Raw genomic sequence first — 25,727 nt, 5'->3', positions numbered from 1 at the left:
AAACCACTGTCCCCAGAAAACAACCCAGCTTCAGCTTCAGGGGCTTATAAAGTTCATCCCACCTCAGAGTTTCAGAACTCTTATCTGTGGTCTAGGAGAAAGTGGCTGCCACTTATGAGAACTGTGACACTCAGAGAGGTTAAGTGGTTCACCAAAGGTCACAGAGCTGGGAAGTAGTACCAGGATATGACCGGAAGTGAGACTGACTCAGCTCAGGCTCCCAACCTGTGTGCTGGGCCACTGGCTCTTGAGACCTTGCTATCCCACAGAAATATAATTCAAGTCACGTGTGCAATTTAAATTTTGCCCATACTCGTTAGTAATAGTAAACAGAAACAAGTGAAATTAATCTCAGTAATGGCCTATTTAACCCAACATTTTCAAAACAGCATCATTTCAACAAACTATAAATATAAAAAAATTACTGAGACGCATCACAGTCCTTTTTTTCATATGTAGTGTTCAAAATCTGGTGTGTATTTTATACTTACAGCTCATCTCTATTCTGGAGAAGGCAATGGCACCCCACTCCAGTACTCTTGCCTGGAAAATCCTATGGACGGAGGAGCCTGGTGGGCTGCAGTCCATGGGATCACTAAGAGTTGGATGTGACTGAGCGACTTCACTTTCACTTTTCACTTTCATGCATTGGAGAAGGAAATGGCAACCCACTCCAGTGTTCTTGCTTGGAGAATCCCAGGGACGGGGGAGCCTGGTGGGCTGCCGTCTATGGGGTCGCACAGAGTCGGACACGACTGAAGCGACTTAGCAGCAGCAGCAGCATCTCTATTCAGACTCCACATCTGTAGTGTTCAGTAGCCTCATGCAGCGCGAGGTTGCTGAACTAGATGGCACAGCCTTAAGCAGTGTGCTTGGCCAGGAGCAAATCTGTCCCCAGGACATGTGTGGCAGGGCGTGGACACATCTCAGGTTGTTGGGGGGAATCCAAGGCGGGGTGAGGTGAGGGGTATCACTGACATCTAGTGTGCAGAGGCCTGTGCTTGCTCGGTTGCTAAGTCATGCCTGACTCTTTCTGACCCCATGGACTGTAGCCCACCAGGCTCCTCTGTCCATGGGATTTTCCAAAGATGTTGCTAAACTTACTAATTTAGTGCACAGGACAGCCCCACCACCACTCAAGCAAACAATGATCCAGCTCCAAATACCAAGAGTGCTGAGTTTCAGAAACCCAGCACCAGAGGGTGAACCTGCTTGTCTTCCCAGGACAACCGGCAAGAGCCAGGAGCCCTGTGGATGCCACATCTACAGCTGCCTGCACACCGCAGATGCCTGACATCAGTGCTGGGACGAAAGTGAATGCAAGACTGGAGCGTCCACCAAGACTCAGAACCCAGGACCTCAGCCTCACAGGAGTCATAATCCCGTCCCAGCCGAGTCACAGGGTATGGAATCAAGAACAAGGGATCAGGGATTCCCTGGTGGCTCAGTGGTAAAGAATCTGCCTGCCAACGCAGGAAACACAGGTTCAATCCCTGATCTGGGAAGATCCCACATGCATGCTGGGGAGCAGCTAAGCCTGGGCGCCACAACTATTGAGCCTGTGCTGTAGAGTCTGGGAGACGCAGCGAGAGAGGCCATTGCAATGAGAAGCCTCTGCACCACAGCTAGAGGGTAGCCCCTGCTCACTGCAACTCGAGAAAAAGCCCATGCAGCCCTGAAGACCCAGCGCAACCAAAAATAAATTATAAAAAGACACAAGGGACCAGTCTCGAGTCAACTGACATTTCTCTCGCTTGGAGATGCTACTGAAACACCTGCTGGTAGATACTCAGCTATCTGGGCTCAGGACACGGCTTTCTTCTCGCCGGCCCTGGTGTGAGTATCCCGGAGCAGGCTTGGCCCTTGCCAGGGGAGGCCCTCAGTTCCAGGGAACAAATTCAATGAGAGGTGTGACGCTAGGGCACTTGATTTCGGCTGTAGGTCAAACTGCATCCTTCCAATCAGTCCATCGGTAGGAAAGCTGAAAGCTGAGGTTATGATCCTTTATTCCCTCGTTGGTTCTGAAGGCAGGAGTGGAGGAAAGGAAATGGTATTTACAGAACCGCCCCCATTTCCCAAATCCTCCGCAGGCCTAGGGCTGAGTGCTGCCCTGAACGGGGAAGCGACACCAGCGCTGCTGCCTGAGGAGCATCTCTGTGGGCGCAGGGACCTTCCCGCGACCTGCTGGGGGTCAGGGTCAGGGTCAGGGTCAGGGTTCAGTGTCCTCGGGCAAGCAGATTCACAGAGCCTTGGGTTCCTCGGCCTGTCATCTAGTTGAAGGGTCCCTTTGGCTACCATGTGGCATTTTTACTGGCCAGTAAGAAGAGTGGATTGATCTCTAGGCCCAGAGGTGGAAACAGGCCTCTGGACCCCACAAGAGGTGACCACTACAGAGAGATGATGTGGGCCTAGCACCTCACCCCTCAGAGACTCTCAGAGCTTTACCTCGGGCTCCACCCTCCCTCCAGAGGCCTGGACCCAAGGCTTCATTCATTTTCATTCATCAAGTACCTTCTGAGCAGCTACTATGTGCCAGGCACTGCTCCAGGCACCAGGGTGGTGGTGGTGGGCTTCTTTCTCCCTGGCACGGTGGCCCCCCGTGTTCCCTGCTTGTTCAACCAGTCTTCCCCTGGGCCTGGGGTGACACTGCACAGGTTCCCAACATCAGGGGCCCCAGGAACCACAGAACCCTCTTCCTTCCTCAGCCAGTTCTGCCAACCGGCAGTCAGTCTTCCTCCTGGATACCTCTGGGGCCGTGTCCCCTCCTCCCCACACTGACCATCACTGTCAGGTCCAGGCCCCACATGCTGCCTCCTACTTGAATTCCTTCTGGTGTCGATCCCCTGGGGTCTCCCCTGCTGCAGCCTCCACACTGCCCCCAGTGGTGAGGGACTTCTGTTTAAAAGGTGCATCAGATCATGCCTCACCCCACCCAGCCCCTACCCCTAACGCCCTTCTGCCGGGGTTCCCCGTGGCCTGTAGGATAAAGGTTGAGCTGCAGGACATGGATACATGTCCCTCTGTGATCCACTCTGGCCAATGGTCTCATCTCTGCCTGTCCCCCACTCCTCACACCCTACGTTCCAGCAGATACCACATCCCTTGGACACATCCCAATATCCTGTAACTCCACGCCCTGCATGTCCTGTCCTACCACCTCGCGTGTTCTGCCACCCTCATTCAAACAGGACACTTCTAGTCATCCTTCAAGATACAATTCACATGTCCTCACTCCCCAGAGGTGAGCCGTGGGGTCTTACTCACCTTCCAGTGTCAGGGGTCCTTCCTCTGAGTACAGTAAAATCCTAACCTTTTCTTAATATCATCATCTCTGTATCCCTAGGGCCTAATGGCCTTAAGTTGAATAAATGAATAATTGAATGTCTCAGGTGATTCTTTATATAGTGCATGTGATCCCTGCACCCCGAGGTAGATAGAAGTTTCCCTGAGAGCAGAGCCCTATTTTCAATCCAAGAGCAGTACAGCGTTGTGTCAAGGGAGCATTGTGCTGGGGAACCAGGCTGCCTGGGTTTAAATCCTGACCCCACCACTTACTAGTGTGTGTCCTGAGCAAGATACTTAGCCTCCTTATGCCTCAGTATCCTCAGCTATGAAATAGGGATCGTACTTGTTCTGTATCTATTGCTGTGCAAAAAACTACTTACAAAATTTAGTGGCATAAAGCAACCACCTTCTTATTGTAGCTCATGATTTTGTCGGTTGGGAATTTGGGCAGGGCTCTGCTGGAAGATTCCTCTGCTCCTTCTAGCACTGACTAGGTCACCTGGTGATACTGGCTGGGGATCGGTCTGGTCCAGAGGGGCCGAGAAGCCTTTACTCATGCCTGGGCCTTGGCAGGCACAGCTGGAAGGCTAGACTCAGCCAGGCCCCCTTGGGCCTCTCTCTATGTCCATGTAGTCTCCAGGCTTCTCCAGTACAGTGGTCTCAGGGTCGTCAGACTTCTTACACGGCAACTCAGGGCTCCCAGACTCCAGGCAGAAGCTGCCAGTTCTCGAAAGTGCTACACACGGAGCTGGCATAGTGTCACTTTGGCCTTATTCTATTGCCCAGTCCGAGTGGACTCAGATTCATGGGGAGAGGCACAGCTTCCACTTCTTGATGGGAAGAGTGTCAAAAAAAGCACAGCCACCTTCAACCTGCCACACAATTGTGTCTATATTCTAGAGCTGATGTGCAGATTAAATGAATTAAAACATATAAAGTGCTTAGGGAATGATGATTGCTCTCGACGTCCTACTTCCTTAGCATTCTCCCACTGTTCCTAGCCAAGTTCTCAGGAAATATTCCGTGTCATAACTCAGTAGAGGAGGAGTCACAGAGAGAACATTCTAGGTTGGGCTGCATAAAGGGAGCTTCTGGGACCAACCCCTGACCTATACTCAGCAAACCAGGGGTTCACCTGGAATCCCAAGATGCGAAAACAGAGTTCTGAGGGAGCACAGGAGAGAACAGAACCAACGCAAATTCAGCACACAGTCTACAGGTGCCAAAACCCACGGGCCCCCTCTCCATGGGTTTCCCCAAACACACATGTCACAGATGAGGACACTGAGCTCAGAAAGGGCTCTGGAGCTTGCCCAGGTTCAACCAGCTAGTAAGTGACAAAGCAGACTTCACATCGGAGTCTGCCTGTGTATTGGTTCTTTCTACTACAGCCACTGCCACAGAGAAAACCGTGGAACATGCTCCGTCCCGTCTTCTCCACGACCCACAGGGCTTTGGTCCCACCCCTCAGGCTTCACCAGAAAGGACCTCACAGTCTCAAACATTATCCCGGGATGGGCTTACAGTCTTACATCATCCACCCAATTTCTCTGGGAATCTCTGCCACACCTGCTGTTCCACTCCCTGATTCCATTTCCTGTTTCTGCAAAGAAACAGCCCCCAACCACTTTTAAAGATACAGATTGTCATGTGAGAATTATAACAAACTACATATAAATATGCACAGCATATCTACACACACACACAGAACACATCATGCTTTAGTCTGCAAATTCTCACACATACATTCCCTCCCGACGGTTCCACGAGGTTGGCAGCACCGTCCCCATTTTATAGACAAGGAAACTGAACGGTGGTGTGCTGGTAATGTTTAACAACCAGCTTTCCAGGGAAAGAAAGCCCCAGTTTTATGACATAGTCCAATTTCCATGATGTAAATGCTCCCACTGCATTGATTTCAAGCACCGAGTTGGGAAGAGATGTGCAGTGTGAACTCTCACGGGCTGGAATGACCTGGCTCCAGCACCCCACCAAAACCGAGGCTCAGAGACAAGCCCGCCTGCAGACAGTCATCAAGAGGCAGAACCATTAAGAGGCCATGAACCCAGGTAATCCCACTAGCTCCTCTCCATAGCTGTCCTTATTGAAGCCACCCAACCCCTGTCTGCTACTTTCTTTCCAGCTCTGGCTCTGTGCAGTGAAAATAAAGCATTAGCACCTGGGTATACTCTTAGCTCAGGCCTCATGCTCTGAGGGTGGGCTTCCCTGATAGCTCAGTCTCAGTTGGTAAAGAATCCGCCTGCAATGCAGGAGACCCTGGTTCGATTCCTGGGTCGGGAAGATCCCCTGGAGAAGGGATAGGCTACCCACTCCAGTATTCTGGCCTGGAGAATTCCATGGACTGTATAGAGTTGGACAGACTGCAAAGAGTTGGACACAACTGAACAACATTCACATACTCGGAGGGTAGTTTCAAAGTTCTCATGTATACGCCATGATGGTCTGCTCGACACCCCGCTCTCTGTGCCCCCCACCAGCCCTAACTTGAAGCCCCATGCACATGAGGACCACAGGAGGCAAGACAAGAAGCAACCTGCTCAGATGAAGGTGCTTTGAACATGGAGTTGAGAGCCTGGCTTCAGTCCCAGTTTCATCCTTGGGCACAATTCCCTCCGCTGCAAAATGGGGGTCTAGCACCTGCTTCGTAGGGCTGTGGTAAAGACACGAGGAATGGCTTCCATGAAGACCGCCTCATGCCTGGTACACAGAGAGTCTGGTACACAGTCTGGTACAAGGGAGTTTCCCCAGTAGCTGGGGCCAAAGGCTATATAAGATTTCAAGGGTAGGGTCTAGTATTGAAGAACTGAGTCTCACCTGGGGGCTTCCCAGGGCAGTCTTGAACTGCAAACAACGACTACATTAAAGAAACATCTCAAGAGGGGAAGTTCCACTGCGGCGAGTTCCCTGAAAGTTTCCACTGTGTAAACCAAGGCCGAGACAGCAAAAAGCACAACAGAATGTATGTAACAGACTTGGGACTGCCAATAAAAGCAATGCAAACTATTCACTGATTCCTAACAGATCTAGAGAAATGGTGGTGGTTTAACTGCTCAGTTGTGTCTGATTCTTTGCACTGGTGGTGGTTTAATTGCTCAGTCGTGTTTGATTCTTTGCAACCCCATGGTCTATAGACCCCCAGACTTCTGTCCAGGCAAGAATACTGGAGTGGGTTGCCATTTCCTTCTCCAGGGCATCTTCGCAACCCAGGGATTGAATTCGCATATCCTCTGTCTCCTGCATTGCAGGCAGATCCTTGATATCCAGGGAGATGGACACACGCGCACACAAAATCATAGAAGTCACTAGTCCATTTCTACAGAACTTTCCAGAAGGTTTCACTTCTGACTGCTTCCTTAAATAGTTTGGGCAGAAAGGAAAAGTTGATGGGACAGGCATAATACTGTGGCTTCCCAAGTGGCCAGTGGGGTTGCCTGGGACACTGAACATGTATTTTCCTCACCTGTGGTGAGGCTTTTTATCCTAGTACTTGGGATGTCTGGGGCCAGGCAAACCAAGACGAGCACCTTCTCTCTGTATGGGGCTTCATCTTTCCAAGGCATTTTATGTCCATTTCTTGCCTGGTGAGGTCAGGTGGCCCAGAGACATTGGGTGACATGCTTAAGGTAACACAGCAGGTTACTGGTGGAGCCAGATTAGAACCCCATTCATTGACACCTGACATGGTTCTGCATAAACTCACACTGATGCTGTTCCTCTTTCTGGTGGGAAAGCTGCCTGGAAGCGTCCAGAGCCAGGCAAATCTGTGAGGCGCTTCAGAAGTCCTCAGAGGTGGACTTCCCTGGTGGTCCGGTAGCTACGACTCCGTGCTCCCAGTGCAGGAGGCTACGACTCCGTGCTCCCAGTGCAGGAGGCCAGAGTTCGATTCCTGGTCAGGAATCCAGAGCCCACAAGCCACAGCTGAGACCCCGCGTACTGCAACTAAGGCCCGGCACAGCCAAATAAAATTTTTAAAAAGTGTCCAGAGGTAAGAATCAGCTTTCCCTTTCGGGAAAGAACCCTCAAATCTGAGTTCCCCTGGAATAAGCCCGAAGAAGTCCTGAATATTGGGGGCACTCCTTCCAGAGCAAAGCTCCATACAGGGACACCATGAGAACTGCAAAGCCACTTGTAAAAAGCACTTTGCCTTGTTTCTTCCAACCCACTCAGCTACCCAAGTGATCTTTCTAAGAGTAGAATTTGGTCTCCTCTGAGCCCAGGGCTCAATAGCTGCTAGTTATGTACACACGGGAACGAATGGATGGACGGATGCAGTAGTATGCAGCTTGCTCTGGAATCTCTGTCAGGTTTTAGGTATGTTCGAATGTTTTCTTGTTTATTCCCCACAGCAATTTCCTTGGGGGCATCTTTAACCCTATTTATGGTTGATGAAAGTGAGGCCCAGGAGTCACACCTTGCTTGAGTTCCCAGAGCCAATTAAGCAGGAGTACTGAACGCAAATCCAGGTTTTCTGACTCCAAGACCTCTCTGTCAAGGGTGAAGGTGAGCAGAGAAGGGGAAGAGGCAATTAACTTTTCATGAGTACCGACTCCATGTGGTTTCAGTTAGTCATCACTCTGATTATGAGGTCATTTCACAGTCGAGAAAACCAAGGCTTATTGAGGTGGATGACTGAGTAGCATGGCCAAGCCCTCACAGCTGATGAACGCAAAGAGGTGGCATTTGATTTTGGATCCATTGGGTTCCAAAGCATACTCTCTGGGTCCTAGAGACTCTCTGCACAAGGTGAGGTGTGACTAACCGGTTGAGCAGTGGTGCTACCCTTTGCTAGGCTATGGGGACCACAGATGTTTCAGACAGAAGCTCTACCCTTCTGTAGATGAGTACAGCTGACTGGCTGAGAGGAGAGGGCTTCGAGCCCCCAGCACAGCACAGAGGCGGGGTGACACGGTGAGTGTGGAGGAGCACGGCACCAGATGGGGATGCAAGCATTAGTTGTCTTCCAGGGGCCTCGTTGTGGAGGTAACCTGGGAGAAACTGCCTCCATCAGGCAGCAGACGCGTAAGAACTTCACTGTCCACCTAAGTAGTCTCAACAGGAAGTCTGCGGCCTGGGCGGGTGATGGGCATGGGGAGGATGCCGGAGGTCAGATGAGCCTCAATGAAAGCAGGTGCCCCCTCCTCTGCTATTTCAGGACGGCCAGGACAAACCAACTCCCACTCTTTGCTGGCCAATGCCTGGCACTCCACCCCTGTAATATCAGTACAGTAACTATTCCCACTGAGATGCACGCCCTTGTGGCTGGGAGCACTACTTTATGATGGTGTTAGTCTTTCATACGTTAGTATGAATCTGTTTACTGGCTAGAGAATTTTGAGAGCAGTTTTTCATGGAAGGTGGCAGAGGGAGGCAGAAACAGCTGGAAAGGAAGGTGGGAGCCCCAGACACAAATGTTGATAATCCAAACCCATAGTTTTCTTGTGACAGGAAGCCCAGGAGGCACTGGGGCCCGATCCCTCTGGAGTCACCCCGAAAAGAGGGGTTGTAGCTATGCAGAGGCCCCTGGCTCTCTGAAGCCACTGAGTTGGACTGTCTTCTCTCTCAGACACATCTTCTGAAGCTGCAAAGCCCCTGAAGGTGGCAGTCACTGTACACACAGGCCGAGGCCACTCTCTGGGGCCTGGTGACAGTGTGACACTTCCCTTCCCCCCACAAACCACTTCCCTCTTCTCTTGCCTCCAAGGCCACGTGGCCTGGATCTTTCTCCCCTCTCTGTCAAAACCTCCCCTGGTGTTCCATTTCCACAGAGCCAGATAAAACTCCTGGTGCCCTCAAAGTGCACACTAACATTCTAGCTCTTATGACCATCTGACTTCCATTTCTGGTTAAGTGCGCGTGGGTCCGCTCAGCATTGGCCAATGTCAGGCGCCGTGTCTTACAGAGCCTTCCTAAGTGTCATTCAGCACACAGTTCATTGGATGCAAAGTCTTTGAAATGTTCAATAACACAGAGAAAGCTCATAATAAAATGTTTAAGTGAAAAAAGAAGGCTAAAAAATATGCACCACTATGATTCAAAAATCTATTAAAAAAAAAAGAAACAAAGTCAAAGATTTACAGTAAGGTTCTCGGAGTTCAATTATCTGATGATGTATTTTTTCCTAGACCAACCTCAATTCTGGAAGCTGAAAGAGGAATTACTGAAAATAGAAAGATACAAACTGCGGTTACTTTTTTTTTGCCAAAACCTGCACAGGTAATAACCAATATGAGATAAGAAGAATGAATTAACTTCTTAGAGGAGTCCTGCAAGAGCACGGCGCTGCAGGAAGTGATGGTTTTGAGGTCTGAGCTGCATGTTACTCAACCCCACAGCTAATTATAACTGCTAGAATTTATTGAGTGCTTACTACACTCAGACACTGTGACAGCTTTCCCCCATACATGACTTCATTTTGTCAGGAGACAGCACTAGGATATTATAGTTACCTCTGTTCTGACACCAAGCCCAGAGTCTGTGCTTTCCAAACCACCAAGCTATTCTCCAGCACCCACTGGGTGTCCTACAATTTAACTCAGTTCTTTATTTTCAAAAATGTAACAACATATTTTTTTTGGCTGAGCCACGCAGCATGTGAAATCTTAGTTTCCCTGACCAAACTCACACCCTCTGCATTGAAAGTGCAGAGTCTTAATCAATGGACCTCTAGGGAAGTTCCCAGTCTAACTCAATGCTGACACTATGTACCCAGAGCCAGCGTCAGATCCCACCCCACTTCAGACACTAATCACAAGTCTAGGTTGTTACCCGTGCTTGTGACCAATCACCTATGGGATCGGAGGTTCTGATGACTTGGGTTCAATTAATCTGCTAGAGTGGGTTGCAGAACTCAGGAAACCCATTTACTCACAAGATCACTGGTTTGTATTAAAAGACATAACTCAGGAACAGCCAAATGGAAGAGACACACAGGACAACATATGCAGGAAGGGGCCAGAGCTTCTCTGCTCTCTGAGCACACCACTCTCCCCAATCTCCATTGTGTTCACAAACCAGGAAGCTCTCTGAACCCGGTCCCTTTGGATTTTTATGGAGGCTTCATTTCACAGACATGATTGATCAAATCATTGGCCATTTGAGATACTCAACTTCCAGCTCCTCTCCCTTTCCCAGAGGTTGGGAGTGGAACTGAAATTTCCAACATTCCAATCGAATGATTGGTTTCCTGGCAACCAACCCCCATCCTTAGGTACTTTCCCAAAGTCACCACATTGACATAAACTCAGGTGTGGTTGAAAGGCTTTGTTACGTGTCTCAAGTTACAGTTACGGCTCTTATTACTTAGAAAATTCTGAGGGAGCTCTGTGCCAGGAATGGGAATGAAAACCGTGTATATTTCTAATTGTAGGTCACAATATCACAGGTCCGAGGCTGAGTACTTCCTATGTGCCAGGCAGCACTGCCTCTCATCCCTACTGTGTTCACTCATCAATCCTCCAACAGCCACGCTGCAGATGTTCCCATTTTGCAGACGAGAAAATTGAAGCACAGAGATGTTAAGATACTTGTCTAATGTCAGAAGATGCCAGGGACAGAATAAAAACCTAGAACTGTCAGCTTTCCAAAGCTCATGATCTCAAAAGAGGTTTGCCTTGACAAAAGCACAAGACTCACCATGATACAATGCCCCCTGCCTGATAAAATATCAAGAGCTTGCCTTCTTCATACCAACCCTGACTTTAACATAATCATTCCTTACCTTTTTATGGACTTAATATGTTTTGGCTGAAATACAGGTGAAATCTCATTCTAGGATAATGGCTCAGTTGGTGAAAGGGTCAAACCCAAGAGCACCAAAGCAAATCTTCAGTGCGGACCTCAAAGGCAATTTGTGTGACACTCTGCCCTCCAATACATACAGATCTCTACTGCCTGGGAGGACTCATCTAGAACTGCTCCCCTCCTTGGTTTGAAAGGTCCCCCAATCCAGTGGTGATAATCATCAGCACCAATCAGCACAACATTCACCACCGAGGTGGGCTTTGTTCCCAAGCGCAAGTGTATTTATCTCATTCAACTAGTTGGCCCCAAATCACAGGTCCAAGGGTGGGAGATCTGCTCAAAAACAAGAAGAAATCTTAACTGAGTTCAACAGGCCAGCCTTTCTAATGCCAGGGGTCAGTGTGGACTAGGGGACAGGCAAGAAGGGAAGTGGGGCTGCCCCGAAACAAGGCCAAGTGGCTCAGACTGAGTACCGGGCAGTCACTTCCTGTAGGGGCCAGACCACACCATCCGCTGCTGTCTCATGATTCTGCTTCTGCAGATGGGGCCAACTGACTTTCTGTTATATATCAGCCAGGAGAAAATGCCATCACATGAAGGTGTCACTGCTGCCATCTTCAAGGGTGCAGATTAATGAAAAAGATAGCTCATGTCCCCCAGCCAGCTAGTTAATTTCAGCCATAAAGGGGCGAGGCTGCACCTGGAGGCCGGTCAGACCTCCATCCATCCTGTATCCTGTCCCTTCGCCTCCTATATCCCCCGAACCAATGTCTTTTCTGCCAGTTCTCAGCCACCACCTGCCACACATACACGTCTGGCCTCTGAGTGTCCCTGATGAAGCTAAGTGGTGACACGCGTGTCACCTTGGAGCAGCACAGAGGGGAATCAGGAATGCAACAGGTGACAACAGTTGTTCAAAACAGCCGCCACCCCTCCGTGCCAGTCACACACTGGCGGGAGGATCATACTTTCCATCCCACTGTGTCCAGTCTGGCCATTCGACCTGTTTTGGCCAATGAGATGTGGTGGGAAGTGACTTCTGCCACCTCTGAATAAATCTGCCATCTCTCTCCGTCCCCTCTGCACCCTCCCCTCCCTGGGTGCTGCTTTTTCAGCCCAGACTGCAGAGTGAAATGTTTTTGTAAAGAGTCTCAGCTGACACGCGATGTGAGTGAGAAACACTCGCTTACTGTGAGTGCAGTGCTGTGGGTATAGAAGTCTCTGCAGGGCAGGGCTGTTTGTCACCACAGCATAGCTAGCCTGAGCGGACTGGTTCAGGATTTCGCCAAAAAACTCTTAACAAGGAACTAGAGGATGACCCGAGCACACAGAGGCACAGAGGGGGTCTGCAAAGGTCTCTCTCGTTCAAGGCCAACAGAGGCGGGCCACAGATGAGGCCGACTGCCCACATCCTGGGGGATCCCCTTGTCTCCTTCCTTCGCCTCAGTTCTGTGTGGGGAATCCCAACAAAAGGTCCCAGGTCCAGGCTCTGGGCCTTTCCCTTGCCCACTTCCTCCTCAGGCCACCCCCCACCGCAGCCACCACGGCCACAGGAGGATGCAAGAAGTTGGTGGCTCCTTCCTCCCACAGAGGACTACGGTGAGGCCCCACAGGCTGGGCTGGGATATACCCAGAGCCTTGGAGCGCAGTGTGCAGGCTTATTCTACTCCTCCTTGTGCCTTAGTCCTGAAGGAGCCTTAATAACAGCAGCAATAACAACAACAGTGATAATAACAAACACAGTTATTACCCTCTAGGGTGCTCTGGGTACTACCCTAAGCACTTCAGATACACTAACTCCTCCTTCCAGCCCGCTATGGCAGCAGCACCATTATCATCCCCATCTTAGAGGCCTGGAGAGGTTAGGCGAGGGGCCCAAGGTCACACAGGTGGTTAAAGGCAGAGCTCCGATTCCAACACAGGCAGTGTGGCTTCCCTGGTCTGTGCTTGACCATCATGTTAAGGAGCAGGAACCACACAGGAAGACAGCACAAAGGTGGAAGCGGCGAAGCGATGTGGCAAAGAAACACGCCGCCTGCTGCTTTCTTGCTGTTGTCTGGTTTCTCTAGAGGCAGACCTCAGGATTGAGGTTTGGGGAGCAGAGGAGTAAAATTAAAAAAAAAAAAGAGCAAAATGAAACACATACAAACCTATAGACGACATCTGTGCAGTCACAGGGAATGGATACTAATTGTGATTTAGAAGAGTTATGTTTCACGAAGGATGTTTGGTTTGGGTTTTGATGCTCTTTTCAGCTAAGCTGAGCATACATTTTTAAAGGTTTAAAAATGGAAAATGGATTCTACCACGTGGCCCCAGGAGGAAGACATGAAATCAGAGAAGGAAGCTTCCTTCATTCTGAATGCCTTGGCGTATTCCTTGGGCTCCTACTCAAGAATGAGACACACAACCAGATGTGACATCTGGTTTCATGGATTAGACCTTGTGCGTGCTTCCCAACCAAGCTCCAAAAGCCTGGGGCAGCCAGACTGTCACTGGGGTGGGAAGACCTAGAAGTGATTACCCTGGAGATGGGGCAGGGAGGTGGGAAAAGAAGCTCGGGGGCCAAGGATTTCGGAAAGCAGAGCTTCTAGACATTCCATCCATCCAGCCCAACTCCTTTTCCTCCACGAAGGCTCCCTGGTCGGCCTGCGCTTGAAACTGTGCTCCCCCCTTCCACTTCTTGCACATGTGCTGATGTGTAACCGGCTCAGCACAACACCCCCATTTTCAGCTACTTTCCCAAAGTTGGTGTTGAAATTCAAGAGCACAATTGGCTCCTGGGTTTCTAAAGGACTGTAGATACTTGATTCCTGTAGGTACTCTGGGCAGCCAAGTCCCCAAAAGCCTGGTTACTCTCCATAAGAAGCAGGACGAAATGAGTCCATAAGCAGGAAGGCTGATGGCTGTCTTTTTCCCAGATCAAAAGTGCACCCAGGGTCTGTGTAGCCACCGGGTGCCCCAAACAACCTCACTCCTTCTGTAGTTAACATGTTTGGTCTGGGGAAACTGTAACATTCTCCTTCTTCTCTGAGATCCCTACTGGATGCTGTAGGACAGCAGTCATTAAGGGTTGCTCTATAAATTAACAACCCCACACACTCCTTACCCTTTACCCAGAGAGCAGACTCTGAGCAGTTCACCAAGATTCCAGCTTTTTTTGCCTTCCCTTTCACTTTCATGCATTGGAGAAGGAAATGGCAACCCACTCCAGTATTCTTGCCTGGAGAATCCCAGGGACGGAGGAGCCTGGTGGGCTGCCGTCTATGGGGTTGCACAGAGTCAGACAGGACTGAAGCGACTTAGCAGCCGCAGCGGCAGATGACTGGACTACATATCCCAGTCTCCTTTGCAGTTGGGCGTGGCCACGTGAGGACGTTCTAACCAATGGAATGTGAGCACAAGTGTCACACCCACTTACAGGCATTGAGGTAAGACCTATCCACAAGACTCCCCTTTCCCCTTCCAGCCTACCATGTGGAAGGCATGCCATGTGGTTGGCATGGAGTCAACCACAGGAGGGCTTCTCAGGTGGCACTACTGGTAAAAGAACCTGCCTGCCAATGCAGGAGACAGAAGAGCCAAGGGTTTGATCCCTGGGTCCGGAAGATCCCCTGGAGAAGGGCATGGCAACCCACTCCAGGATTCTTGCCTGGAGAATTCCATAGACAGAGGAGCCTGGCAGGCTACAGTCCATGGGGTTGCAAAGAATCGGACAAGACTGAAGTGACTTAGCATGCATGCCTGTGCAACCACAGGAAACTGGAGGCTGCATGCTCAAGGTGGGGTCCCTGAATGAGCCTTCCCCACTGACCAGGAATCTTGCACATGATCAAGAACTAGCCACTTTTGAGTTTGAAAGTGTTGGTCGCCCAGTGGTGTCTGATTCTTTGCAACTCTGTGGACTGTAGCCCACCAAGCTCCTCTGTCCATGGAATTCTCCAAACAAGCATACTGGAGCGGGTTGCCATTTCCTGCTCGAAGAGATCTCCCCAACCTGGGGATCAAACTCAAGCTATTCCAATTTTTGTTGTTATTGCAGCAGCTGGCTAATCTTCCCGCTTACATGTTCTCCATAGCATGGCTCTCCATCAGATGATCACCTTACATCACTTACTCATTTATCGTCTCCTCTCTCAGAGCAGGGCCTGTGTTTTGTTCCCTGCTGTGTCCCTAGTGCTACAGCAGCTCCCGACACCACGCAGAGACACTTAATAACCAATTGTTAAATACACAAATGAGTAGGTGATGTTTCACCCATTCAGTGTTTGCCAAGAACAGGAATCTGCCCCTGCTTTTGCTTGCTCCTCTGCCTCTGAGCTAGAAAATTAGCATATAATTAAATTAACATCCTCACTCTTCTGGATCCAGCCTGTATTCCCTTCTCTTTCACATCCTCCCAGAATCCTTCCCACAATGGTCTGCAGCTTCTGTGCTCCTGAGCTGGAGGTCCCTGTGCAGTTACAACTGTCACACTGCACAGCAAGGGCAGGGGTCTGTGTCTCTCCCACCCACCATGTCCCCCACCCTCCAACTAGACTGGGAGAGCCTTGAGGCCAGAACTCTGTTTTTTCATCTTACATCTTCCCAGTGTTGGGCACAAGTGTCTCTTAAGAAACAAGCACCCTAAAATATTGAATAAATATTTGTAAAAATATGTACCGTATGTATATAACATTTGGGCTGCCCAGGTGGCTCAATGCTAAGGAACTCGCCTGCCCATGAAAGAGACATAAGAGACATGGGTTGAGAAGATCCCGTGGAGAAGGAAATGGCCACCCTCTCCAGTATTCCTGCCTGGGAAATCCCAGGGACAGAGGAGCCTGGCAGGCTACAGTCCATGGGATTGCAAAAGAGTCCGACACGACTTAGCGACTATGCAACAACAACATTTAACATTCAATTATGCAAACATTTGATTACCTTATGTATTTCTATCCTAAACACTTAAATATTTTATCTTTGTTTAACTGTTATTACTCTGCTGCTAACCAAGAATAAAAAGCTTCCCACACTCTTGGATCCATTTATAAGGGACCTGAGCTGGTGCTCAGAATAGTCTACAGATTTCTTCAATTAAGCTTTTCGGATCTTAATACCGGCATGGCGCATGAGAGGAGGGGGAAGCCCAAACACTTTCAGTTGCACACAAACCAACCCTTGATTGGGGTCCCCAAACATTTTTCCACAGAGGCCCAAGCCTGCCTCCTGGCACCCCTGGGCACACACAGGATTTTTGTTTTTCAAAGTGCTTGTCCATTTGACCCTCACAAAGGCAGTGGGATACACACAGGAAGAGACTATTCTGTCCATTTGAAAGATATGAAAATTGAGTCTCAGAGAGGTTCAGTGACTTGTCCAAGATCACAGTTTGTGTGCTGAGCTGTCACTAGGATCCAGGGCCCTAGACATTTCCCCTCTTTTCTTTCCCTTTCTTCAGCATGACCTAAACAAAAGGAAACTTCACAGGGGCCTTGAGGAAGCAAAGCCATCGAGCTGTGACACGGGTGAGTGCGAACACGTTGACTTTGAGTGATAAACCCGAGTTCAGAACAAACTGAGCCAAACAACTTCAGCAGATGAAAGCTTCCCCCCCTTCTTCTAACTTTAGAGCCTTCTGGCCTGAGGGGAGTGTCTGTGGTTACAGGGTGTAGCATCTGCTGCCGCTGTGTGGTTGGAGGCAGAATGGGAAGATGGTACTCACTCGATTTTTCTTCTTTAATGGTGTATTCGAGCACCTCGGATGAGCTCTCGTTCAGGGAAGGGAAGTGGACACAGAGCACCAGGTGCTTCAAGCTGCTGTCCCGGCGGACCAGGAACGTCTGCAATGGAGGAAGAGGGCACTCCATGAGTCAAAGATGTGGCAGGAGGTTGGAAGGACAGCTGTGAGATGGGAGTCATCTGGAAGGTTCCAGAAACCAAGAGGCAGGGTGGTGGAGTCTAGCATTCCCAAGGACAAGTAGGGGTTCTGTCCCAAGAGCCATGTGTCACCTGGCACATGTGGCATGGAGCCTTGAACCTCGGTTTCTCATTTGTGTATGGAAGTGGAGTTCAACTAAATCAAGGCAGATTCCTGTGTCCCCACCGTCTGAGATGCTGGTTTGTTGGGGGTGGGTCTGGGTCTGGAATCAGCTGAATCTGGTACAGGTAGAGGTCTGGGGACTACTTTTAGAAAAGCACAAACATAACGGCTGAATCTCAACTCACACCCTAGCGCACATGCTCTAGGGGAGGCTGGAAACAATCATAGATATTAGTCAAGTCACACTATTTTTTTTTCCCATGGAAACAAAAATAGCAAATAACTAATATACAGCTTGTGCTGTGACAGCAACTGTTAGGAATGCTTTGCATATGTTTACTTGCTTGATCCTCCCGATAACCCTGTGACATGAGTGTTGCTGTTATCCCTGCTTCACAGATGATGGAAGGTGCTCCCTGACCCTAACAGGACCTGGCTCTTGGGGCTGGTGTGAAGACAGACTGAGGAAATACCTGTATGGGTTTGGGCCCCAGGACACACCCTGAAGGCTGTTCCTGGCCAAAGCTTCACAGCTGATGGGGTAGAGCTGGGATTCAGCCTAGGTCACTGATACCCACGCTCTAGACCCCATGCTATGCAGCCCTTCTCTGTTCCCCACATCCCGCATGGGGGGAACTAGTCCTTTCTTCTTCTGTGGATTTACTCTAGTCGAAAATGATGCTCCTGAGCCCTGAGGACCTATTTGTGCTGTAGTAACCAAGCATTACCTGAAGTCTAAACCAGAGCCAGTGTGTTTACAGATGCCTCACTTTTACTTTGGAGAAGGCAATGGCAACCCGATCCAGTACTCTTGCCTGGAAAATCCCATGGACGGAGGAGCCTGGTAGGCTGCAGTCCATGGGGTCGAGAAGAGTCGGACACGACTGAGCGACTTCACTTTCACTTTTCACTTTCATGCATTGGAGAAGGAAATGGCAACCCACTCCAGTGTTCTTGCCTGGAGAATCCCAGGGACGGGGGCGCCTGGTGGCTGCCGTCTATGGGGTCGCACAGAGTCGGACACGACTGAAGCGACTTAGCAGTAGCACTTTTACTTCTCCTCTCCAGACGACCATTCTGCTCAGCTAAAGAGCCTGTGACTCTGAAGTTTTCCCCTGTCATAGCCACAGCCACCCTGGGGCTGTGCCCCCAACCCAGAAGGCCATCATGGGGAGGGAGCCCCTGCTTCCTTTCACAGCCTCTGTGGTTTTAAAAATGTTGTCTTTCCTCTCCATTGGCCCCACTCAGGCTCATCCCTCCTTCCAGGTGATAATAGAGGCCTTCTGGAATCTCCCCAGCCTCCAGGGCATGGTGTCCCCCTGGGGAAGAGGGAGAGGGAGTGGTCCTCCCCCCAGGGAAGGGTCAGTCCTTCCTTTCCTGAGTAAAGACTTGGTCACTGTGTCCCCCCCTCTCCTCCAACCTCAACCAGGGGTCTAAGCCCCTCCCAAGAGCCCAGGCTAGAGTTTTGAAGACCAGGAGCCTGGTCAAAGATGCTGAGAAAAATTTGGGAAGCAGGGCCACTGGGACCTCCAGAGTACATGGCCCCACACATAAGAGGCTCTGGAGGAACAGAGAGATGGCGCTTCTTCCCTTCTCTCTCCAAGGCACTGTCCCACCACCTCTTGGGAGATGCTCCAAATTCCCTGCCATTGCAACTGATTACTATTGGATTGATGTTGAAGCTGAAGTTCCAATACTTTGGCCAGTTGATGCGAAAAGCTGACTCACTGGAAAAGACCCTGATGCTGGAAAAGATTGAAGGCAAAAGGAGAAGAAGGAAGCAGAAGAGATGGTTAGATGGCATCACTGACTCAATGGACATGAAAGTGACCAAACTCTGGGAGATAGTGAAGAAGAGGGAAGCCTGGCGTGCTGCAGTCCACGCAGTTGCAAAGAGTCGGACTAGACTTAGCGACTGAACAACAACAAATTTATGATTATATTGCTATAGTATTAGAATTGTTAATTCAATGTCATTAAATTGTTGATGCATGTTAAGTTGCTTCAGTCATGTCCAAATTTTTGGGACCCTATGGACCGTAACCCCTTGGGGCTTCCCTAGTGGCTCAGTCGGTAAAAAATCTATCTGCAATTTAGGAGACCCAGGTTCAATCCCTGGGTTGGGAAGATCCCCTGGAGGAAGAAATGGCAACCCACTCCAGTATTCTTACCTGGGAAATCCCATGGACAGAGGAGCCTGGTAGGCTACAGTCCACGGGGTTGCAAAGAGTCTGACATGACTGAGCAACTAACACTTTCTGCTAATGGACCATAGCCTGCCAGGCTCTTTAGGATGGGACTGGGATCTGAGCTCAGGCCCTTTAGCTTGAGATCCTGAGCTCCGTACCCAGCCCACAGAGGGTGGTCTCTTGGTTTAAGCGTCTGCTCTCTGGAAGAGTGCTTGCTGGGAGCAGGGACACAAGGCACCCATTAGTCCTTGAACTGAGGTTAGAAATGAGGTTACCAGCCTCTCCTCACACAGGGCAGGCTGGAGAGAATCTGAGAATCCAGTGAGTGGAGGAAGGCTGTAGAGAGGCTTCTGGGGCAGAAATGGGAGGTGGGTGGGGGTGCCAGCACCCCACCTGGAAGGCACCTCCTCGGGGACCTAGCAGGAGGCAGGTTCTCCTCTAGGTGCCTCTCTGCACTCCTGGCACAGCCTCGCCTGCTGTGAGCAGCAACATCTCTGAACTGATATGTTCACTTGGACCTGAACCGCCCTTATGAATGCACCTTTCAAAGAAAAGAAAAGAGGTCACTTTGGCTCCTCTTCAGAGATATAGGTTAGCATTAGCTCAGTTCAATTGCTCAGTTGTGTCTGACTCTTTGTGACCCCATGGACTGCAGCATGCCAGGTTTCCCTGTCTATCACCAACCCCCAGACCTTGCTCAAACTCATGTCCATCGAGTTGGTAATGCCATCCAACCATCTCATCTTCTGTCGACCCCTTCTTCTCCTGCCTTCAATCTTTCCCAGCATCAGGGTCTTTTCAAATGAGTCAGTTCTTCACATCAGGTGGCCAAAGTATTGGAGTTTCAGCTTCAACATCAGTCCTTCCAATGAATATTCAAGACTGATTTCCTTTAGGATGGACTGGTTTGATCTCCTTGCAGTCCAAGGGACTCTCAAGAGTCTTCTCCAACACCACAGTTCAAAAGCATCAATTCTTCAGAGCTCAGCCTTCTTTATGTTCCAACTCACATCCATACATGACTACTGGAAAAACTGTAGCTTTGACGAGATGGATAAGGAACAAACATCTTTTAATTTCATGGCTGCAATCACGACCTGCAGTGATTTTGGAGCCCAAGAAGATAAAGTCTGTCACTGTTCCCACTGTTTCCCCATCTATTTGCCATGAAGTGATGGGACCAGATGCCAAGATCTTCGTTTTTGGAATGTTGCACTTTAAGCCAGCCTTTTCACTCTCCTCTTTCACTTTCATCAAGATCCAAGTATCTCATACCTATCAAGTCCATGGGAACCGGCATGTGTGAGGGAATGTGGGAGTGAGTGAGTGTGTGTGAGAGAAAGAGAGAATGAGTATATGTGTGTGTGTGTGTGTGTGTGTGTGAGATAAAGAGAGAATGAGTATGTGTGTGTGTGTGTGAGAGAGAGAGAGAGAGAGAGAATGAGTATGTGTGTGTGAGAATAAGCCTGTGGGTGCTATAAAAAAATACATCTGGTCTTTGTCCCCAGTTCCTGGCACAGAGATTCAGAAACCCTTGGAATTTCCTGAATGATGGGGGTCTTTCACAGTTCATAAAGAGCCCCTCTGGACCACATCTGAGTTTATGTTAACAGGTGGCTCAGGTGGGACCTTAAAGAAGGGGCTGCCCCAGAAAGACAGTCACATAATTAGAGGACTGGAACCCACAGACTCACTTCTACCTCTGGGGAGGCAAGAGGGACTGCAGACTGAGTTCAAGTCCGGGGCAATGATTTAATCTCCTGGTTCACGAACACACTGATATGTGGGGCGGGTGTTGTGCCCAGATTCCATGGGGAGAGGGTATGGAAGCTCCGCGTGGCCCTCCCCACCCAGACCTCATCCCTGTGTGTCTCATTCAGTTGCTCTTGAGTTTTATAATCAAACTGTCATCATAAGCATAGTGCTTTCAGTGAGTCCTCTGGATCTTTCTAGCAAATTATCAAATCTAAAGAGGGGGCCATGTTTGTAGCCGAGTCAAAACTGTGAGGATCCTGGGGACCCCGTTTGTGTCTGGCACCTGCAGTTAAGAGTAGTCTTTCTTTGGAGGAACCTTCCCTTTAACTTATGGGGTCTGTGTTCACTTTGGGTAGTGTCAGAATTGAATTGTAGGACAGTTGATATCAGAGAACTGTTCAAGAGTAGAGTGAATGTGTGTGAGTGTGTGCACAAGTGCATCAATGTGTGAATGAATGTGTGTGTGGGAGGGGTGGGGTAAGTGAGGAACGAAGGGACTCTAGGCTGAACTGGACTCAGGGCTCCCCTCCTGGAGCTCTGAGGCACAGGGCATGGGAAGGGTGCCCAGCAGGAGCCAGGGGTGCCCCTGGGAAGGCAGACAGCAAAGCTGGATCCTCAACCCTGAGCCCAGGCAGGAGCTGAGGCTGAGGCCCTCCTGAACTGAAACCAAACCAGCATAAATTCTAGTTGGAGGACAAGAGCTCCCTTTACAAGGGTGGTGTACATATGTGTGTTGGGGTGTGGGCAGGAGGAGACACAAGCCCAGGTCATTGTTCAGAAGCACGTGTACACAGCAGAGATGCCCCTTGCCATCCTGGAGTGCTAGGAATGGCACAGGAGGCAAGGAAGTGATTTCAAACATGACCCACTGGGGAAAATGCCACCAGCCAGCTTTTTTTTTTTTAACAAACGAAAATGAAACAAGATAATAAGGATTCCTATCAGAAGGATGGACAATTTTTTATTAGAGAGAGCAAGAGAGAGAGATCTATGGAGGGTCAGGGCCACAGTACAACATATCTTTTAATTTTTATTTTTTTGATGTGGGTCATTTTTAAAGTCCTTATTGAAACTGTTACAATATTGTTTGTTTTATGATTAGGTTTTTGGCCATGAGGCATGTGGGATCTCAGCTCCCCATCCAGGGATTGAGTCCATAACCTCCTGCATTGGAAGGCGAAATCTTAACCACTGGACTGCCAGGGAAGTCTCCAATGTAGATATCTTATTCTACTGATGGTTTCCTTCTTCCTGGACTGTTTGACCCCCACCGATCCCACCCTAGGGTGACTGCAATGACAAATCACCATTGGCAGCTTCAACTGGGACCTCCTGCAATGCCACCCTGCAACCTAACTGGCTCTTTCACACACAGCATGTAACTATTTCTAGATTTCCTTACTCTGCTGAGACATTGACCCTGTTCTCCACCCTCCTGTTCCACAGAGAGAAAGAAAGAAGATAAGAGCCCTCCGACAGGAACTCCTCCAACTGCAGGAAGAGTCAAATCTACATTTGACAGTCAAGATCTGTTACCATCTGCATTTCTTCCTGGGCTCCCAGAGGGCCCTGTGCAGCCTGCTATGAGCTCTGTGGCCCTGGGTCATTCCGTAGCCTCTCTAAGCGTCAATGTTTCTATCCGTAAATTGGGATAACACCCATGACCACCTAGCAGAAACAAGAAATGAAACCAAAGCCCTGCCCTTCTGTGTTGGAAGGAGTAACTGAGATGTTACGCAGGGAGGCACCCAGTGGGGTAAAAGGGTTTCTACCGATGCTCACTAAGAATTAATTTTCTATCTCCTTCTGCCTTCCTTGACCATGGCTGGTTTACATTCCTCAACCTCCCAGTCTCAGGCTCCATCTAGAACTGGGGCTCAGTCTACCACATGTGTTTCTTGTGAAAAAGACTCAGAACGGATTTCCTTGAGAAGGGGTTCAGCTGCAAGTAAGGAGCAGAAATTTAAACAGCAGCTGACATCTGTGCTCTGGACCAGGTACCTTACACCCTGCATCATCCAGTTCCCTCATGGCTGGGTGAGGTAGGCACTATTACCATTCCTTCTGATGGGTGAAGACTCAGGGCACAGAGGGGTTAAAGAAACCCAAGGCCATGCAAACAGGAAATGCAGAAGCGAGATGCAGACCTGGGTGTCACCGAGAACATCTCACTTATCTCTTGCCATCGAGTCTGTGTTAACTAGTCATTGCAGGGCAGGGGTGCAGACTGGGTGGAAAGTACCCCAGGCTGGGCTCAGCTTCCCAATTCTGAGTGCCCAACACCCACCCTTCTGGCATGGCCACAGAGCCTCCTGTAGCACTTCCTTCTGCCATGGCCAAGTCCTCTTATCTGAAAAACTAAGATAATGCACTGGGTGAGGGGTTTGGGGAGGTGAATGTTAGGGGGGAGAAGGGAGAAGGAGGCTTAAGGAGTCCTCTGACCCTTCCTGCCCAGATGGCAGTGAGGGAGACAGCACTGACAGGGGCCTGCTATAGGCAGAACCCCGGTCAGTGGTCTGCCTTGGTCATTATCCATTGGAGTAAGATGGTCTCTTCTGCATTCCCCTTTGGGGAGGTTTAGCTGCTCAGCTAGTCACAGGATCCCTTTCAGGAAGTATTCACAGACAGAACCTCAAAAACAGTGTCATTATACGACTCACTGTAAGAACATATGCCGAGTGGTAACTCCTGCAAAGTGTTCTAGATTAGGGTGTAACTCCTGTGCTTAAACCCAGCAGAGTTCAGCCAAAGCTGGTACCAGGAGAAGAGCATCTGAGTAAATTGCCCGTGTTCCCCTTGCCCCTCATCCTCTCTGGGTGTCCACTGCTCATCCTCTACAGAGATGCTGCCCACAGTGGTCGTTGCAGGTGAGCACCCAGAAGGCTAATGGGCTGGGTGTGCCATCCAGAGCTCCCACTCCAGCACCCTCGGGGAGGTCCATGTGCAAATTTCCCAAGCCCATCTTACTTCTTTCTACCTGCCCACCCCCTGGCAGCCCACTTTTTAGACCCCCGGGGGGACTTGAATCCCAGCTCTGATCTTTATCAGCTGTGTGTCCGTAGGCAAGTTACTTTTACTTCTTTGGCCTCAATTTCCTCATCTGAGCCTGAGTATAATAATATTCATCTCTCAGGGTTTCCATGAGAATTGTTGACCATGTATATGAATGCTTGGCACAGAGTATGTACTTAAAGATACTTATTATTATTATTATAGACTGCTACCATTTACTGAGCACTAAACCAGATGCTAAGATTTTTATTTGCAAATAGGGGCTTCCCTGGTGGCTCAGATGGTGAAGAAATCTGCCTGCAATGCAGGAGACCTGAATTTGATCTCTGGACTGGGAAGATCCCCTAGAGAAGGAAATGGCAACCCACTCCAGTATTCTTGCCTGGAGAATTCCACAGACACAGGAGCCAGGCGGGCTACAGTCCACAGGGTCACAAAAAGCTGGACACATTGGATGACTAACACTTTCACTTTCAATCTCATTTGACAAATAAATGATATTTATTAATGATTATTATTATGTATCTTTTTTTCCAAACAAAGAGCTGCTGCTGCTGCTGCTAAGTTGCTTCAGTCGTGTCCAACTCTGTGTGACCCCAGAGACGGCAGCCCACTAGGCTCCCCTGTCCCTGGGATTCTCCAGGCAAGGACACTGGAGTGGGTTGCCATTTCCTTCTCCAATGCATGAAAGTGAAAAGTGAAAGTGAAGTCGCTCAGTCGTGTCCAACCCTCAACGACCCCATGGACTGTAGCCTACCAGGCTCCTCCGTCCATGGGATTTTCCAGGCAAGAGTACTGGAGTGGGGTGCCATTGCCCTCTCTAGAGCTAGGAAGACAGAATCAAAGATCATCTATGTGGCAGATTAAAAATGGCCAGAAATTCTTTCCAGCTCCTTCCATCAAGAAGTAGAATCTAGTTCCCTGCACCTGGTAGGCTGGTCTGGGACTTGCTTTTGACCAAAAGAACGCAGCAGCAGTGGTGGTGTTGAGTTCTAAGCCTAGGCCTTAAGAGGCATGCCAGCTTCCATGCTCACCCTTTTGAACCAGAACTCATATGCAGAAGGCTGAGTGAGTCTGCTGGAGTCATGAGGCCCAGCCCACAGCTGGCACCACCTGCCGGACAGGTGGTCAAGGCCATCTCAGGCCATCCAGACCTAGTCAAACTGCCAGATGACTACAGCTGTTTGGTTGATCCCAGGAGAGACCAGCAGAAGAACCACTCAGCAGAACCCAGCCCAAACTGCTGACCTATAGAATCCTGAGAAAGTCAAATGGTGACTGTTTCAAGCCACTGGACCTTGGAGTGGTTGATATGCCACAGTAGGTAATGGTATAGCTGTGGGGTATGAGGAAATGGGGCCTCATCCTTTGGGTACCTCCCACTTTCCTTCTATTAGGTGCTGCTGAGGGGCCCCCAAAGCTCAGTGGCGAAATTTGAAAGCTACAGATGTATTCAGCTCCTCACTCTACAGCTAAAGAAACCAAGACTCAGAGATGCAAAAAGACATCCTTGTTGGTGGCAGAGCCAGAACAAGAATGCAAGGCCAGTGACCTTCAGGCTGGGATTGTGACCTCCTATGTATCCTCCAACCCAGTCAACCCACCAAGTATCAACTGATCATGTTTCTATGCCAGACACCTGGCTGGAGGTTTTAAATACCTCACAGCAACTCCTTCCCTGGGGTTTAGAATATTTTACCCCT

At 49.6% G+C, this 25,727-nt stretch overlaps 1 protein-coding gene across 1 annotated transcript in view; it reads right to left on the bottom strand.

Moving 5' to 3' along the window:
• Window positions 1-25,727, bottom strand: part of RIN3 (Ras and Rab interactor 3) — a 135,904-nt gene that overhangs the window by 58,423 nt on the left and 51,754 nt on the right. The window contains exon 3 of the mRNA XM_070357872.1: window positions 16,751-16,869. Within this exon, the coding sequence (XP_070213973.1) occupies window positions 16,751-16,869 (119 nt within the window). The remainder of the gene's footprint in view (window positions 1-16,750; window positions 16,870-25,727) is intronic.

This window comes from Bos mutus, chromosome 21, assembly GCF_027580195.1.
Source record: "Bos mutus isolate GX-2022 chromosome 21, NWIPB_WYAK_1.1, whole genome shotgun sequence".
Classification (NCBI taxonomy): domain Eukaryota; kingdom Metazoa; phylum Chordata; class Mammalia; order Artiodactyla; family Bovidae; genus Bos; species Bos mutus.
This window is presented reverse-complemented; position numbering and strand designations above follow the sequence as displayed.